The sequence below is a fragment of the Dromiciops gliroides genome, chromosome 1 (genome assembly GCF_019393635.1).
Source record: "Dromiciops gliroides isolate mDroGli1 chromosome 1, mDroGli1.pri, whole genome shotgun sequence".
Classification (NCBI taxonomy): Eukaryota; Metazoa; Chordata; class Mammalia; order Microbiotheria; family Microbiotheriidae; genus Dromiciops; species Dromiciops gliroides.
In genome coordinates, this window is record NC_057861.1 from 333691104 (window position 1) to 333711135 (window position 20032).

Sequence of the window (20032 nt, forward strand, 5' to 3'; positions counted from 1 at the left end):
TGGTGGTTTGCTCAGTCTCCTCCTGTGAGCCTGAGCACTGACAATGAAACCCAGCCAGTCACCTTCTGTGTTCCCAGCTAAGCCGGGGTCAGCAGGAGATTTCTGCAGAGTGGGAAAGTAATAAGAAAGTAGGATCTGGGATTTGGTGGTTTGGATGACCAGACTTCCCATTTCAACCTTGACCACATCAGTTTACAGAAATGTTTAGTTATTTTTCAGAGAAAGCAAATAATTCAGCCGTATGAAGATGAGCCAACTCATGCCTTCTAGCAACTAGATTGGCCAATGACTAGAACTGATTAGGATGACAATAGAAATACATGATCTATAAAGGAAATTAGTGGAAGTACAGCATCAATAATTGTATATTCAATGTCTGGAATAATGGATAGAGTTCTGTGCCTGGAATCAGGAACTCACCTTCCTGCATCCAAATCTGGCCTCACACACCTACTAGCTGTGTGACCCTGGGAAAGTCACTTAACCTTGTTTGCCTTAATTTCCTCATCTGTAAAATGAGCTGGAGGAGGAAATGGCAAACCACTTCAGTATTTTTGCAAGAAAACCCCAAATGGTGTCATGAAGAGTCAGATATGACTGAAAAACAACTGAACAACAACCTTCTCCTTACTCCCCATGGAAAGGAGATCAGGCTTTTTTATTTGGTCCTAGAAGACAGAACTAAGAATACTGGGTGGAAGTCATACATAGGCTTAGCACAATGCCTGGCACACTTTGTTATTGTTGGGTAATTTTTCAGTTGTGTACAACTCTTTGCGACCCCATTTAGGATTTCCCTGACAAAGATATAGGACTGATTTGCCATTTCCTTTTCCAGTGAGGAAACTGAGGCAAACAGGGTTAAATGACTTGCCCAGGATCACACAGCTAGTAAGTGTATAAGGCCAGATCTGAACTCACATCTTCCTGACTCTAGGCCCAGTGCTCTATCCACTGAGCCACCTAGCTGCCAAAATGGCACATAATAAGCACTTAATAAATATCTATTGATTGATTGACAAGCAGATTGTGTTTCAATACATGACACTTCCTAACACTTAAGCTATTAAAAAATGGAAGAAGATGTTTCAGGAGGAGATTGTGAGCTCCCAGTCACTGGAGGGGGCCTCCAAGTGTAGGCTGGATAAAAGCTAGGGATACTGTTAAGTACATTCATACTCTGCTAAAAGTTAGATTAGATATGAGGTGTCAAACTAAAGTAGACATGGGGGCCACTAAGTTGTACATAAGGATCCCCATGGGTTGCCTATTAACTAGAAAACTGCACATACTTTTATATATATTATGTATTTGTTATAACAATATTATATATCATCTATTATATATATTATATATTTTATGTATAAAAGCACATACAGTTAAATATTTATATATGTACAAATACACATTTATTTATCAATACATTAACACACTAAAGTCAGGTACACACTACATTTTAATCTGGTTCAAGTCACACTCCAGAGTGTCACCAGTCACATGTGGCCCGTAGGGTGCATGTTTGACACCTCCAGGCTAGATGACCTCTGAAGTCCTTTCCATCTCTGGGATTCGATAAGACACACTGATTTACTGCCCAGTAGGGTGACTCTGACAAGCATTTTCAGATCGCGTTTTCTTTCTGACATTGCATCTGTTTCGTGGCAACCTGCCCGCCATCAGGCAGGTGAATGGAGAAGCGACAGGAAGGGCCATCTCAATTCTATCCAGGCAACCAGAAGACAGATGCTGAAACAGTCAGCAGTCAGTTACCAGGAGAGTAACGAAACAAGGCTAAACACATCCCTTGATTCCTGGTGAGATAGAAGAAAGGTAGACACTGAAAAAATGTATGTGGTGACCTCCAAGGTGTTCACTATTTCTTTTCCTGAGGGGACCAACAACACTACAGGGAAATGTGTAGCTGTCATTTAAAAAGAGAAGGGTTGGGGCAGCTAGGTGGCACAGTGGATAGAGCACTGGCCCTGGATTCAGGAAGACCTGAGTTCAAATCCAGCCTCAGACACTTAACACTTACTAGCTGTGTGACCCTGGGCAAGTCACTTAACCCCAATTGCCTCACCAAAACAAAACTAAACAAAACAAAAAAAGAGAAGGGTTGTTTATATACTGAAAAGGGATGAAATTAATTCTCCTTAAGCCCATGGGTCCAAACCAGGGATGGATAATGATAGCAAAAAAGGGGGAATTACTCCAGAGGCCCTCCCCCCCAATTCTTCATTCTTTATAGGATCATAAATCTAGAGCCAGAAGGGACCTTAGAAGTCATCTATACAACTTCCTCATATTACAGATGAGGAAACTAAAATGAAGAGAGTTAAAGTGACTTTTCTGTAACCATGAAGGTAACAATGTCAGAATCAGACTTCATGCCTAGGTCTTCTCATTTCAAGCTCAATGCTCCTCCCACTGGGCCACACTCTCCTTTATTTTCAAATTGCTGGTTGTACACTCCTTTGCCTCCTCATCTCTTTAGCACTGTTATTTTTTTTAATTTTTAAATTAAAATTTTTTTTGCCCTTTTTTTTTTTTGCGGGGCAATTGGGGTTAAGTGACTTGCCCAGGGTCACACAGGTAGTAAGAATCAAGTGTCTGAGGTCGGATTTGAATTCAGGTCCTCCTGGATCCAGGGCCAGTGCTTTATCCACTGTGCCACCTAGATGTCCCCCTTTAGCACTGTTTTAAATGGGGATGTAAGTGAAATTTTATTATGAACCATAAGCAATAAGAAACACAAACACATTTTAAAGCCCAAGTCACATAAGGAACAAAATGTGATACTGATATATTGACACACTGGTGGCATGCAAAGTTTTATTAAATTGTTCAAGGAAATTAGTGTTACTTAGGTAACTGAAATTTTATCTGCCAATGACAAATTTTATGTTGGGCATTGAAGCCAGTTTATATTGTGCTTAATTATTAAGTTAGTTATCCAATAATTATTTATTAAGCGCATTACTATTTCCTAAGCATATAGTGCTAAGTGCTGGGGATAAAAAGTCATAAATCTAATAGCCCTTGCCCTCAAGAAACTTATAGTCTATGGGGGCAGTCAGGTGGCACAGTGGATAAAGTACCAACCTTGGATTCAGGAGGACCTGAGTTCAAATTTGGCCTGAGACACTTGACACTTACTAGCTATGTGACCCTGGGCAAGTCACTTAACCCTCATTGCCCTGCCTAAAAAAACAAACAACAAAAAAAGAAACTTATAATTAATTGGAACATGTACACATGTATCCAAAATACGTGGAAAGAATACAGGGTAATTTTTTTTTTTTGAGGAAGCATTAGTAGCTGCGGGATTTAGAAAAGCTTCATCTAAGAAGTGGCATTTTAGCTAAGTTTTGATAAGGAGGGAGGGCATTCTAAGAATGAGCACAGTCTATGCAAAGGTAGGGAAAGAGGACATGGAAAATTGTATGTAATAAACAGAAGGCGGCGAGATAGATGGAGGAATATGTGAAGGAGAATAATGTGTAATAAAACCAGAAAGGTGGCTGAAGCCAGTTTGTAAAGGGCTTTAAACAGCAGAGTTATTTAAAAATAAAATTGCACTCTATGTATCATATAAGCAGGAGTGTGCCTTTTATATGTTATTTTGATATACTGGAGGGAGCCCCTAGTAGCCTCAGGGTTTTACCTATTCTGAATCTGCCTGTGGCAGAAAATGCAATTAGTAGGTATAATTTACAGGGAGGCTAAATTCAACTAAAAATCAGGACATGGGGCAGCTAGGTGGTGCAGTGGATAAAGCACCAGCCCTGGATTCAGGAGGACCTGAGATCAAATTTGGCTTCAGACACTTACTCGCTGTGTGACCCTGGGCAAGACACTTAACCCTCATTGCCCTGCCAAAAAGAAAAAAAAGACAAACTTTCTAATAATTAGAGTTGTCTCAAGATAGAATGAGTTGCTTTTATAGGTAGACAATTCCCTGTTGTTGCAGGATTTCAGGCAGAGGGAGGGGGATGCAGTGGTGGGACCTGGTGCTTTAGGTGGAAACTGCAGTAAATTTCTGAGATCCCTTTTAATATCCCCTCTAAGTTTCCCTCTACAGCTCCCAGTGTGTTACATGAATCATCTTGTTGCTCAGCTAGAAAGGGAAAGGAAAAGGGATTGAGGGGCACCACTCTATCTTCTGGCTAATTAGAGAAGATGTAGCATTCTTAGAGAAGAGAGAAGAAATACAGCAGGAAAAAGGCAAAGAAAGCATTCTAAGGATGGAGGTAATCAACGTTCCTTCAGAATCCATACCAGTGTTGAGGGGTAGGTGAATACAAAAATAAGGAAGAGAAAACAACCCCCTCCCTAAACTCTGCACAACTCTGGGTCCCCAAAAGGTGTGAGGACTTTCTCAGAAAGGGCAGTTGCAGAAATCTTAAGGAAGTTTCATCCCATCGTATGCAGAATACCTCTAAGGTTGATGACCTTGCATTTGAAGATGGGAGCAATCTTTTTACCGTTGTGTCAGAAAGAAGAGAAATATTATGGTGTGTAGAAACTCCCTACTTAGAAGTAAATGGAAGTAAATACATATTAACCTAAAAATAAAATAGAGTAGATATATATTTAATGTAATATGAAGTAAAAGAAGTAAATACATATTAAACTAACATAACAAATTGGTAGGTATGTTTTCTTCCATGGGCACATAGACAAGATGGGACAAAGAACAGGCCAAGAACCATTAAACCAGCTGACCAGTCCTCTTCTGATAATTCATGTAAAAATAAATGACAGTCAGAAGGAATCTGGATTGTATCTCTAGACACTTTATAGTTCTGGAAAGGAAAGTCAAGGATTTGGGAGCATAAGTCATTCTGTCATCTGTTATCCTAGTTGACATTTGTTCCTTATGAAGAGAAAGGAATAAATAGGAAAGTGAATGGCTGGCTACATGGATTGTATCAAAGAAAATGATTTGGTTTCTGGGACATAGCCCAGGACTCTAGAACAAAGGGTCCTCACAAGGGACACAGTGCTCTTCATAGAGACAGCAAATGATGTGTTTGGCAGGAGACAGGCCCACTTGACCCGGGGAGCTTCAATCTGAAATTCTACTGAGAAGGAGAAAAAGACCCCTAGAAACCTGACAATCTGGATAAGACAGAAGATAACATTTATGATACAGAAAGAGAAGAATGGACACTGAAGACAATCAGTAACTGTCAGGAGGCAAATAATAGAGACTCGGACTGGGGATGGAAGTGACAGAGTTAGTTGTTTATATAAAAATGCATGCAGTAGAGGTGACCAATAAAGGGATCTCAGGACTTGGTAGGATTGGGCTCTTGTGTGAAATGTGCCAATTGAAAGGTATATTTTATTAAAGCCACCCACACATATTTTATAGAAATGGAGGGGGGAAGAAGCACATATAAAGAAGAGATATGGCTGAGAAGGATGGAAAGAACATCTGGGTTAGCTTGAAAGGAGAGAGAAAACAGCTGTTCTACCTAGATTGCTCAGCCAGGTGGAGGGAACAGAATTTTAGAGATGAAAGGAGCTTTTCAGGTCATTTAGATATGAGGAGTTAAAGGGGAGACTATGGAACACATGCTGCCCACAACAAAATAAATAAAAATAAAATAAAACGGAGATATCACATTTTAAAGAATAAGCCAATGTGCAGCATACAGGGATCCTTATGTATGGATTATTGATCTCTGTTTTTATTTGAGTTTGATGCCACTGACTAGAACATCTCTTTCATTTTAAAGATGAGGCAACTTGAGTTTTTGAGAGATAAAGTAATATGAAGAGTGTTACACAGACATCTAGTGTAAAAGTACTGATGAGACCCTGAGTCTCCTTATTCCAAGGCCAGTGCACTTTCCACTATGATGTCACCTTCCTGGGACAGATGACAAAACTATGCAAGAGAGATGATGATGGTAACAGGAATGGTGCTATTATTTTAAAACAATGCAAATGTGAAGAATGACAATTCCAATATGAGATCTTATTATTATAATAGCATTTTACTCCTTGTTTCTAGTCCTATACTTCCCATTTGTGGAATTCTATAATTTACTAAGGACCTACACATAATTCTCTTATTTGATCTACATCAGTGAGGGAAGTATTCCGATAAATTTGTTTCTGTTAAAAGTTTGTTGTTCAGTCGTTTTTCAGTTGTGTCTGATTCTTTGTGACTCTATTTGGGATTTCCTTGGAAAGGATACTGGAGTGGTTTGCCATTTCCTTTTCCAGCTCATCTTACAGATGAAGAAACTGAGGCCAATGGGGTTAAGTGACCTGTCCAGGGTCACTCAGCTAGTAAGTGTGTGAGGCCAGATTTGAACTCAGGAAGATGAGTCTTCCTGACTTGAGGCCCAGCACGCTATTCACTATGGCTCCACCTAGATGTTACTAAAAATAAGACACATGATTGTTGGGTAATAAATGAGAAACACACAGCTACATACACAATGCTCACATTCACACCAAAGGGGTGGGACTTGTATAAATATTATATTTATTACCCAAAATGATACAGAGGATATTGGTATATATTGTCAAAGCTTGACTAAAGACTGTTTTCCTCATGGGTTAGCTTTCCTAACAATTAGTTAAATTAAAATACAGTATGATTTAATGAAAGGAACATTGAACTCTAAAGTCAGGAAAGACCTGGATTCAAATTCTACCCTCAGCACTTAGTTGTTGTATGACCACAGGCAAGGCATTTAACTTCTTAGAGATTTGGTTTCTTGATCTGTAAAAGGGGGTGTAATGATTGGAATGACGCCACCTGCTGGAGACTTACTGTAGAAAAGCTCCGCCATGAAGTGAAGGTCTTTGAGGGCAAGACCCGGAGTCTTTTCTTTGGCGTCAGGAAGTGACATTTGCTTGTGGGAGGAAGAAGGGGAGAGCCTGGCGCTCTGACTGGGGCTTTTTCCTGAGAACTCTGGTGGAGAGCGGAGCTAGAAATGCGCTCTCCCTTTAATAGATAAATGAATTTAGGCCTTTCTCTCTCTCTTTATTCTCCTTAATAAATGCTTAGAAGTCTAACTCTTGCTAAAGCTTATAACTTATTGGCGACCACTCATTAGAGATTTTAGACAGTTTAGCTAGAATTTTAGCCTTAACGGGATAATAACATCTATAGCACCTACTGGAGGTTGTTATAAGTGAACTGAGATAATGTCAAGGATGTAAGAAACTTTTAAAAACTTAAAGACTTACATGAATATGAGCTATTATTATCAATAGTATTATTTCTTATTACTACTGATTTCCCTGATGAGGTTTACATAAGGTCACAGGGCTTGATGCAATTAGTACAATGCCATATGCAGACAGGAGCATTTGGGGACCCTCATTGTCAAAAAAAGATCCTTCTTTTATTTGGATTTTCCAAAAAGCACTTTTAGACGCAATGGAAAAAATCTTAGGTAAAAATATCTTCCTATTCAACATCTTGCTTGATGTCAAAACTGAGGAGATAGCAAGAAAAAGTTATATTTGTAGGTTCATCTCTCTCAGTGTTGTACAATTTGAATATTAGAAATAGGACATGTCTAATAACTAGCATAGAGCCCAGTACCTAGCCAAGTATTTTATAGACATTCAAGGTGTCCACTGGGACAGAGTGCTGGATTGAGTCAGGAAGACGTGAGGTGGAATCCTCCCACCTTCAGACACCAACTAGCTATGTGACTCTGTCCAAGTCACAACCTTTCTTGAGTTGCTTCAGTTTTCTTATTAGTAAGAAATGAGGATAATGATATCCTACCTCATAAGATTGTTGTGAGGATCAAATGAGATAATATATACCAAGTGTTTTTTAAACCTGGAAGAGCTATAGAAATGCTAGGCATTATTATCCAGTTTTCTAGATTATACAGTGGTAACTTTATTGAACAAAGAAGAAAATATACAGTCAAACTTATTTGTCACTACAACTTGTTAATAATAAGTAGTAGCCCATGAAAGAAAATTGGCAGGAACTACACATAAATATCTCACCAAGAAGCAAATGTTATTGACTATTTTATGATCTGGCCTTCATTGCTTATTTTAACTCCAGAGATGGACAATTTAGCTGTGCCAAACATTTTCATTTTCTCCTTAAAGTGATTTTGACCCCCAGTGTTACTGAACTTGAGTCTCACCAGATAGACAGTTGGAATGGTGAAGACATTAATGGCAAAGGGTCTCCCAAACTAGTTTTGCCATAACATATTTTAGCACTTGAAACTATCAATAGAAAATGTGAATCTATTCCGAGGAGGCTGCGGGAAATGGACTATCTCTGAGATAAAGAAGGATCTGGGAAATTTTTGGAGCAGAATAGAAGACATTCATCTTTTTTGGAGAGGCAGTGTTGTATCAGTGATTGAGCTCTGATCTTGAGTTAGATGGGTTCGAATCCAGCTAAGACACTTACTAGCTCTGAGACCATAGGAAAATCAATTAACTGCTCAGAGCCTCAGTTTCTTCATCTTATCCCTACCCACTTCATCCTACAAATTGATTTGTACATATTTTGTAATGATTTATCTACATACATGTAGTTTTCACTCAGTGGACTGTAAGCCTGATAGATAAATGTTTGTTCAGTGAAAACAAATCTGTAAAATGGCAATACTAATACTTAGACTAGTTTACCTCACGGTTCTGAGGAACACATTCTTTGCCAGCCTTAAACGACTGTCTAGGTAAATGTAATTTTTTTCCCCAGGGAAAAACAGCTGTGTATGGTTTTGATACACACCTTATTTCCTATTTCATGGTTCTCAAAACATCAATGTTTCATCCCCAACCTGATACTCTAATCATGTGGGGCAATAGGGCTCTTTGGGACCTAATTGATGAGATATTAGAGTAAGGTTTAGGTGTAGGGAAAATGTTTACTGTAGATGTTGAAAGTAGTGTCTTTGACAAGAAGGATTATCAAAGTATAAAATATTTATAGCTAATGGGAAAAGGGATTTAATATAGCTGTAGAACATGAGAGTTGGAAAGGACCTTGGAAAGTATCCAGTTTAACTCATACTGACCATTAGAATATAAGTTTCTTGAGGACAAGGACTTTTTTTTTTACTTTTTCTTTGCTTCCTCAGTACTTAGTACAGTGCCTGGCATGAGGTTAAAACTTATCAAATACTTATTGGTTGATTTATTTGGAGCTGGAAGGGGTATCAGATTTTATATTGTCTAATCCCCACATTTTATAGCTGTAGAAACTGAGACCCAGAAAATTTAAATGACTTGACCAAGGTCACACAAGTAGTAAATGTCAGGGTCAAGATTTAAATCCACACCCTCTGACTTCACATATAGTGATTTTTCCACTGCAATATATGTTGTTCCAAGTAGACCCAGGGGACAAAATGAGGAGCACTGAGTGGAAATGTGAGAGACACTTAGGCTCAGTGCAAGGAATAACTTGCTAGCAATGTATACTGATGCAGAAGAGGAATAGGCTGCCTCAGGAAGTGGTAGATTCCCTATCCCTAGGGGCCAGCAAGTATGGGCTGACTGATCACTTGTTGGTTGCTTGCAGACTGGAAGTCAGGAAAGAAGTTACAGATAGATATAGAGATCAAGGAGTAATCTGCATAGAGATGCTAAAACTCCATGGGAGCTAATGAGATCGAGTGAAATATTTTAGATAGAAAAGATAAGAGGCTCCAGGTTAGAGTCCTGGGGTATACCCATACAAGATAGTGGATGTGACATGAATGAAGAGCCAGCAAAGAAGACTGAGAAGGATTGGTCAGTTAGAAGGAGAACCAAGCAGTGACAAAAAATCTGAGAGGGGAGAGTATCCAGGAGAAATGTTGATCGACGGAGCTAAAAGCTGCAGAGAGGTCAAAAAGGATAAGGATTTAGAGAAGTCTATCATATTTGGGAATTAAGAGATTATTGGTACTTAAGAGATGAAACAAGTAGGTGGTACAGTGGAAAGAGTATTATATTTAGAGTCAGGAAGAACTGAATTCAAATGCTGCCTCAGACATATTTCCTAAATATTTGACCCTAAGCAAATCATTTAACTCTTAGCCTAAGTTTCCCTATCTATTAAATGGGGATACTAATAGCTTCTACCTCTCGGGGTTGTTGTAAAGATGAAAGGAGATCATACATGTGCATATGTATCACACAAATGCACATTTATACATATACATATAGGTATATATGCAGGAATATGCATATGTATGTGTGTATACATATATACATATAGTGCTTTGCAAAACTTAAAGCACTATATAAATGTTAGCATTATTATTAATAATATTAATATTTGTAGCAGCATCAACAGTAGTAGTAATTTTAGAGAGCAGTTTCACTTAAATTATGGGATCAGAAGCCAAAAAGAGTGAGAAGGGAGGAAGTAGAAGCACCTACTATAAATGGCTTTTTCAAGGAGTTCAGCTGAGATGGGGAAGAAAAATACAGGAAAAAGTTAAATTTCACATAATTTTTAAGTGTATTTTAGAGACACTTTGTTAAGAAGAGAGTCTTTAAGATACCATTTTGCTTAATGAAAGCAAAAGCTTTCTATAGTCAACAATTAAACACAGTAGGATCTTGCATTTTCTACATCAGAAAAGATGTGGTCTAGTATAGAATATCACTTGCAAAAAATCTGCCTTTTCCCTTCTTGGAATATCACAAGTAAGTCCTCAATGCATGAGTCTATTATTCTTAAAAGTTTTAGATTACAGGAGAGCAGTTATATTGGTCTCTACTTGTTGCTTTTTTCCCCATTCACCTTTTGTTTCTTCTTATTGTTGTTGTTGTTAATAGTCAGATTTATTCCATGACTTTAGTATCTTATATTCATCCAGATACTTTGTAAATTGATTTCTCAATGTCTTCGCATTTGTCACCTTTAGCACAGATCTCCTCTATGTAAATTTGGTCTTCATTCAGATGCATTTTTTCTGGTTTTGTTCTTTCATGACATTTCTACCTCCTTAAATAATACTTTCTGAACTGTGATATTGGTTTCCAAATGTAGCGACTCCATTGTACTAGATGATGACAAGTCTGCTATAAGAATCCTGCAGATCTTTTGTATCTTTCTGCTGTTTGTTGTTCTCCTTCAAGCTTTATCTTTAAATGCCTTTGTGATGGCTTAACTTTGCTAAAGCTCTTGCCATGCTTTCTTTAAATTGATTATATTTTCCATTTATCTCTGTTTTCTGAGATGATACTAATCATAATCTTCCTCAATCATTCTCCAAAAGATTTTATAGATAAGTTTCTATTCAAAACTGATGTTGTCAACATCTCTCTACTAGGCAAGTAACTGAAGTCATTACAGAATAAGGTGCTTTTAGGCTACTAGATAAAATTTCTGTATAAAATTATTGTAGGCAGTATCTATGTTATTTTCCCATCTATATATCCCACTTCTTTCTACCAATAACTTGAATACATAATTGGTTAGATTGGATCTTTAGGTATGTGTCATTTTTTTCTTCATGCTTATTCTTTCTTTTTGGCTATGTATGAATTTTGATATTTGCTTTAACAAATCAAAGATGTAACTACACATAGACAACTGATTCAGGGACTCACATCAGTAAGTCACAAGTAGTTTTCTATCTATTAAACTATAACTGATTTCATTTTTGTCTAGTAATAACCATTCAGTGATCACTATAAAAAGTACCTTCTAATTTTTTCCTTGAAGTCTTCATGATGCATAGGATTGGGGCTTCTTGTGCAATCTCCACGTCTTTGGTATCTTTCAGTTCTTATTCCCAATCCATATTTTCAAGTGTATTTTTTATCATCTTCACCTTTTTGCCAACTTTGAACTGAAATAATTTTATATTAAAGTATATCTTGATCTAGTTGGAAGGATCTATGGAATTCTTTGTAGAATTTCTTGACTTGTCCATCTTCCACAATAGATGTTGGGTCACATGCTATGTACAATTCCTTCCATGGTGAGCTTTGTTCAAATACTTACCATAAGTCCCCAAATACAACATGATAAAACAGTCCCTGAAATGGTGTTTCCTGATGCCCAATAAATCTAACCCTTGGTTTGTCTCAGAGAACATGTGAAACATCCATCTATTTAGTTTCAACTACCTTCTCTCTTGTGGTTTCATTTATAGCAAAAATGTCAAGACTGATATGATTTAGCTCCTTCCCTTCAGTGGCTATTGAATGAGGATCACATATTTAGATTACCAACTGCTTATAGACGGTCTAAAGTGTATAGCTTGTCTAAAAGCTGTAATTCTTAATATTTTCTGTTCCATTTCCATTTTTTACCACTCATATTAGAGAAGCAGCAGCAAGAAGCTGCATAGTACTACATGCTATTTGGATGTTTCTTTGTTCCATGAGTTTCCATGCCTAAAGAATTCAACACCAAGTGGCCGGATTCAGTCCACTGCTAGGAATTCAGAGAAGCATAGTGAGCATTATATGATGGATACAGAGGAAAGTAATCAGAACCAGACAGTGTATAGACACTATACATAAGAACAACAACAAAAATGAGACTAAATGCTGTGTAACTGTAATGATTAAGTTTGACCTTGAAGAAGAGTTGAGAAAAAGCAAACAACATACACTCCACCCTCTTTGCAGAGATAGGAACTATGAGTATAAAGGACTATATAAAAAGGGCATCCCAAAACTTTTAGTTGAATTATTCTCTCTGTCTCTCTCTACTTATTGGGTAGGGATGAAGGAGGGGGAGAGAGTGATAGTAGTCAGAATTGAAGGATATGTAAAAGCAAAATATAGCAATAAAGACAAAACTTTAAAAATAGCTGATTAATTACACAGGATCAAAAATGACACTGAAGATTACTTGCCACCAAAATTGTTCAGAATCTGTCCTGGGATGTGGGCCAAATCTTTTTTAGCCTATTAAAATTAACTGTGCCAGTAGGGCAGTTAGATGATGCAATGGATAGAGTGCTAGTCCTGGAGTTAGGAAGATTCATCTTTGTGAATTAAAATCTAGCCTCAGACATTTACTGTATGACCCTGGGCAAGTCACTTAACCTGTTTGCCTCAGTTTCCTCATCTGTAAAATGAGCTGGAGAAGGAAATGGCAAACCACTCTAGCACTTTTGCCAAGAAAACCCCAAATAGGGTCATGAAGAGTTAGACATGATTGAAACAACTGAACAAGAACAACAAAATGGTCTTTTTAGTATGAAATATATGTTTTGTGTATCTACATACATACATATATCTATATCTTTATCATCTATCTATCTATACCTCTCACTCTTTAAAAATGGAAATCCTTTTCTTTCTCTCATTTCTCCCCTAATTACAAATCCATTAATCTGTTGGGCATTCCTTCAAAACTCTTTACTGGCTTTCTTCTTGAGAAACTGCAGGACTGAGTTTTTTCAAATTAAATCTTTCATGAGGAGTGAGCAATTTTCAGAAACATTCTGTTTAGTGATCCTTGGTTATCACTGTTGGAATAGTTAATCTGTCTCATCAAGAGCACAGCTAAGAGCAATTTCAGATGATTTGCAGCATTCATCAACCTTTCATCAGTCGCTGATTAAACAAACAGGGATTGTCTTTCAGCCAAACCATATAACAGTATGCCAGTCCTACTTTCTTCATGTATGCTATCTAAAACATGTGGCTTTCACTTTAACAACACAGAGTCCCTGCTCTATGGGCACTTGTTGGCAAAATCCAGTCATGAACTGTTTGAGCTCGAATACCTTTACCAAGACCCAGTAAGGGCAATGAATATTTGAAAACCAGTCTAATGGATACATGAACAACTGAATCTTCTAGATTCAGTTCAATTCATCAAATCTATCTATTAAGCCCCTTCTGTACTGTTGAATCATCAGAAATCCAAATACTCCAATTATGTTCTCTTTCCCTGCACAAGTTCCCTGCACAAGAAGTTAATGTAATTCTTTCAGGTATTATGGAGGATTAATTCACGAACTTCTTCCAACAATCTTCATATGCTTTTCTTTTTCTTTTTTTTTTTGTTTGTGTTTTTTTGTTTTTTGTTTTTGCGGGGCAATGGGGGTTAAGTGACTTGCCCAGGGCCACACAGCTAGTAAGCGTCTAGTGTCTGAGGTCGGATTTGAACTCAGGTCCTCCTGAATCCAGGGCCGGTGCTCTATCCACTGCGCCACCTAGCTGCCCCCATATGATTTTCTTATTGGATCACAGCCTTAGAGTTGGAAGGAACCCTAGAGGTCATCCAGTCCAACCTTCTCATTTTACAGATTAGGAAACTGAAGCCCAGAGAAATTAAATGACTTGCCATGTGGCCCGGGGGTAGTAAGAGTCAAGAGCTGGAATTAAAACCCAGGTGCTCTGATACCAAATTCAATACTCTTTCCCATACAGCATTCTGCCTCTCAAAATGAGGGAGAAGACACTGCCTGTTATGCTGTCCAACTCTTATACAAAGTCTTTAATTCCAGAGAAAAAGGTTCAAACAAATCTGTATGATTTCTTTTGTTACAATGAAAGTTCTATGATCCAAGAGTTTTTATCTTTTACTTAGCTTCTAGCAAACAGAGTCAAATTCAGGAACAATTATTAGCAAGTATCTTCTCACAGTTAACTCATAACATCTATGCACTCTCATGTAATTCAGAAATTCCCTTCTACAACATACATTCATTGAATTGGGCTTCCCTTTAGACAAATTCTCCCTAATCTCTTTTTATATCTAATTATTCAGTTTTACATTAATAATTCTCCTTTAGTCCTCATTGAAGTAGACTAGATATAATTCCTAAATAAATATATAAAAGTGAAAAGTAGGTTAAAAAACTAATAAAATATTAGGCTGCATTAATAGCAGTATAATGTTCAGATCATGGGAACTCATTATCTCACAATAATTGGAGTTAGACTGTAACCTGTAAATATGGCTAATTGGGGGTGCCACACTGAAAAAGGCACCTTTACAGGCTAGATTACTTTTAGAGGAGGATACCCAGTATACATTAAGATCTAAAAAGCATCTTATTTATGGAATAATTTTGAAAGAATTGAAGATGGAGAAATCTAAGGTGGGACGAGATTTCTGACTTGAATGATTAGAAAAATTTTTATTTTGGAAGAGGAGCACACTTATTCTACATTGACACAAAAGAAAGAATTGGGACCCATGGGTAGTTACTAAAGAGAAAAGTATTTCAGTGGAATAGAAGTACTTAATAGCAAGTAGAGCAGTTCAGTAAAGGAATAAAGAAGACATGAACCACATCCCTGGAAGTGGTCAAGCATGTGTTCAGTGAACTCCTGTTTCTTTGAAGTTGTTTTCTTTAAAGTGGCTTACTGAGAAGAGTATGGGATTTGGGGATCAGAGGACCCCACGTTTGACCCAATAGCAGGATTAAACAGAAAATCTGGGACAGAAAAGCGAGAAAAACTGGAGACTCGAAGGTTTGAAGCAGAAGAGATAGTGGCTTCTGAGTGACCGAGGGCCTTGGCTCAGAAAGGGCAGGTAAAGCCAAGGTACAACTTCCTTCTCTCCAACTTCCCAAACCAAGTAATGGAGTTTGGTCCTTCTATTTAACTCCATAATCAATTTTATTTCTGGGAAAAAACCTCAAGCTGTATCGTTTACTGATGAAAATACATTTTAACTCTTTAGGACCAAAGGATTCATGCTTTTTAGGTACAAAAATTGTGACTTATAGGCATCTGGCTCTCTGATAATGAGAAAAGTCCCAACATTCAACACTAGAAACTTTTTTTTAATATTTATATCTGAATTATTTAAAGCTATGTAAACAAAGTCTTTAGGTTACAGAGAAATAAATAACAAGTGCAATTTAACAAAACTACCCATTTCCACTTATAACTTATTAGATATGTTCAGATATAACATAGGAGCATAAAATAAAGATATGATACCAGTCATGCTATTATGATCATGCTAATTTAAAAAAAAGTTTGGCAATATATGTCATACTCATATCAATGATATTCACTTCTATTTTATGAACTTCAATTTAATTTCTATGAAATGGGCGTTTCTAATCCTGAAAGACATCAATGTAATTGCTACTTTTAGTATATTCTGAACAACAGTTCTGGGATCTTCCTCCCTCCCTCCTCCCCTCTCAGAAAATATACTTTTTTTTTTTGGCGGGGCAATGGGGATTAAGTGACTTGCCCAGGGTCACACAGCTAGTAAGTGACAAGTATCTGAGGCCTGATTTGAACTCAGATCCTCCTGACTCCAGGGCCAGTGCTTTATCCACTGCTCCACCTAGCTGCCCCTGCAAATATACTTTTTAAAATATACATCACTGGGAGTTTTTTCTTTGGAGAGCTGGAAGTTGGGGGAAGTAAAAAAGATCATATAGGATCCCTCAATGACAACACATCTGGATAAAAAAGTGAAAAATTCAGCCAATCATCTAGATATTTGGTATACATGACACCAGATGTTTTCAATAGTTCAAGTATTTGGGTGACTCTGTTTTTCCAGATCTGATGGTGGTGCATCTATTATGAACATTCAAAAATTTCCATTTTTTTACAATTTGACAAGGACAATAGACTAATGATAATTCACATTTATGAAGCACATTAGGATTTACAAAATGATTTCCTCAGAACAACTGTGTGAGGCAAGCAGCATAACTACCCTGGATTAGATAGAAGAGCATCTGAGACAGTCAGTATACATAGCTGACCAAAACTTTTAGGAGCATCTCCAATTTTGCTTCAGTGACCACACAGATTCAGAGAGGTTTCCTGGAAATTATTCTTAGTAGTTCCTTTTGTGTCCTAATCCACCTGATTGCAATTGTAATTCCTGTCCTCCAATATTCTTGCATTGAGGATAAAGAGGATAGACTAGATTTACGTCCCTCAATCAATCAACAAACTTTTATTAGCTGCTAATGGGGATATTAAGAAGGGCAAAAGTTATTTTAACTTCCAGTAGACTCATTCAGCCTATGGAGTACTCCTGGAAATAAAAAATTACTTTCTTTAGGACATTAATTGTATTCAATATTGTGTTGACATTCTGAATATTCTTTTTTCTAGATTCAGTCATTCTATTTGCAGGAAAGATTCCAGAAAGGTTTTTACTGTTTGTTCTTGACAAAACAACTTCTCAATTAACCCCTGCTCTGAGAGTAGAGGATGGCGTGAGGTGGACAATAATAATAAGCTCAAAAATTTTACATCACTTCAAGTTTCAATAAGAAGTAAGTAAATATTTTCTGTTTCCTTATAAAGATTTGATAAATGTCTTCCTATTTGTAAGGCAAGTCCCACTATAGAACTGGTGCTCTCTGATTAAATGGCCATCAAATGAATCTTAGCTGGCCAAGCTTGACCACTGGAAAATGCAGCAACAAGAAAGAAGTATCGACATTAAGCATTTAGTTGAGGGATGAAAGGACATCCTTGGACCCTGTTGATCTTGTCCTATTTCTTCATACTAGTCTATGGAGCTGATGTGGACCACTCATTTACCCTTTATAACTTTTTAATAGTTGAACATAGGCAACTAGGTGGTGCAGTGGACAGAGCATCCAGGTCTGCAGACAAGACAACCTGAGTTCAAATTTGACCTCAGACATTTAGTACTTGTGTTACCCTGAAGAAGTCACTTAACTTTGTTTACCTCCGTTTCTTAACCTGGTTAAGTCATTTAACCCTGTTTGCTTCAGTTTCTTCATTTGTAAAGTGAGTTGGAGAAGGAAATGGCAAACTGCTCCAGTATCTTTGCCACAAAAGCAGCCAATTGGGGTCCCAAGGGTCGGACACAAGTAAAACAACTTAATAACATACTTGAACATGCTTTTTGCTTGACTTATATATTGCCATCTGATTAGGGTAGGCTGGAATAAACCTCTTTTGATCAGGCTCAAATAAAACACCTAGGTGGCACAGTGGACTGAACTTGGAGTCAGAAAGACCTGAGTTCAAATCCTGCCTCAGACCTTACTTACTAGCTACAAGATACTAGGCAAGTAACTTGTCTAAATCTCTGTTTTCCAATTTGTTAAATGGGAATAATAATAAAACTAATCTCAAAGGGCTGTTTTGAGGATCAAATAAAATATGTAACGTGTTTTACAAAACTTAAAGCACTACATAAATGTTAGTTACTATTACTGTTTGTTCAGAGCATAGATTGAAAAAGTGGAATGAAACATTTCAGTGGAATTTCTTCAATTGGCCTTGACAAATGTACTTTTGTGCTAACTGTTGGAACCATTAAGACTAGGTGATAGAATGATGCTTCAAAACAGGAACTGGAATATGTTGACTTGTGAGAGGATGATGTACCCACTTCACATTCAATGCAATAGTATTTGAAGATTAGATCTTTAGGTAAATGGCAAAAATTTCCAAAATTTTAGTCTCAGAAGAAGCTGCCAAAATTTCCCTCAGTCTGGTGATTGGTGTCTATAGAACCACAGTAGACTTAGATGGGGCTGAAATATTTGGTTGATCCAATTTTTTACTTCTTGTTAAAATGGTATTTCTAGGTCCCTGCTCCTTATGCAGTCAAAAAGAGAAATTAGAACAAAACTCTTGATTACATTCAATTCTGAAGTTGTATAGCCACCACGTGGCTTAAACTAAACCATATTTTATTATATTTAGTAAACACTTCTAGAGCTATGAATTTATTATCTCTGTTCTTTTTCGTTGGCTAGCTTCAAACCATAACATGCAATTAAGCTAAACTGTGATAGTTACTTCAGTGTTAATTAACCATTCAGTATACTGGGATCAAACTGGAGGGCAAAAGGCAAGCATGAAAACTGATTCTTAACATGCTTTAGAAATCATGAAAATAATTGGGAAATAAAGTTTGCAGTGTACAGCATGCAATCAATTTTCTCTAAAAACAGTAAAAAGTACACAAAGAATTTCCCTAGGGAAATTCTGCACATGTGTGCACACATGCCACATGCTAGTAACTTTTCTGAAAGCAAGGGAAAACATTTAAACAATTTTTTCTTCTTTGCTGTTTGGCTTCTGTTTTTCTCTAGATCAACATTTTTTTTCCTGTGCTACATTTAACTAATTTTAGCTTCAGTTAGAAGAATTCAGCCTGCTCAGACAGTCCTATTCTTATAGTCTTGGCAGTAAAAGTTCCTTTTCCCTAACAACGGCACAAGATGATGTTTTATTACTATTCCATAAACTGTAATCATTTCTAGCTTCAGTATCAACTGTCAAAGTTATATCTTGCTCCATACGTTTTTCTTTCCAGATATCCTAAATGACAATAAATCATCAATAGTTTAGCATAAACAGAGGCAGCTACTAAGACACCAGAATGTAGCTGGGTAAAGGAAATGAGGGAAGATAGACAGGCAGGTGGAAGAAACCTATGTGACAAACTTCCATTTATCCCTATTTGGTATCTCAACATTATTTTGTACTGAAAAGATATGAACAGCAGACTGTTGATGCCCAAACTAAAAGATTTAAGGGAAGGAAAGGAACATTGTCAGATGGGCTCATTTCCCGATATTCTTTCTTGCACTCACCTTCAGGCTGGGTCGCTGTCTGGGATGTTTCTTTAAGCTCCTCTCGGGATTGTAGAGATGGTGGGCTAATGCACTTAGGAATGGGAGAGGACGGGCTTGCAGGAGCACTCAAGTCTAAGCAGAGCTCAGTCCTGCCTCGGCTTGTACTCCGACTCCTCAGCTCCTTCTCATACTCCTCAGTTGCCAACTGCTCCAAGTATTTGTATCTGAAAGTTAAATTCCAAAGGGTTTCCGTAAAAAGAAAGAGAAGGCTGTGGTTGCTGCTTGTTTATGGCTGAAACACCTGCAGAGTGAGCTGATTTCCTGATGCATGGACTACAGTGCAAAACCAACCGATGGGTCAGCAAAGCCAAGGGCAGCAAAGCCAAGATGTTAATGATAAAGAAAAAATGCACACCATTCATAATAGCTCAGCTCAGGGGAAAAAAAGACAGTATCACTCGGTCCCCAGATACTGCCTGTCCTTTCTGTATTAATTAATGCTATCTTTACCTCTTTGCAAGCGTTTGAATAAAGAATCTAAACCAAAACTCTCCATGACAGTG

At 37.4% G+C, this 20032-nt stretch overlaps 1 protein-coding gene across 5 annotated transcripts in view; it reads right to left on the reverse strand.

The window, feature by feature from the left end:
* Positions 1 to 20032, reverse strand: part of FHOD3 (formin homology 2 domain containing 3) — a 712282-nt gene that overhangs the window by 92105 nt on the left and 600145 nt on the right. For all 5 annotated transcript variants that reach the window (XM_043977896.1, XM_043977898.1, XM_043977897.1 and 2 more), the window contains one exon: positions 19488 to 19693. In XM_043977896.1, the coding sequence (XP_043833831.1) occupies positions 19488 to 19693 (206 nt within the window). The remainder of the gene's footprint in view (positions 1 to 19487; positions 19694 to 20032) is intronic.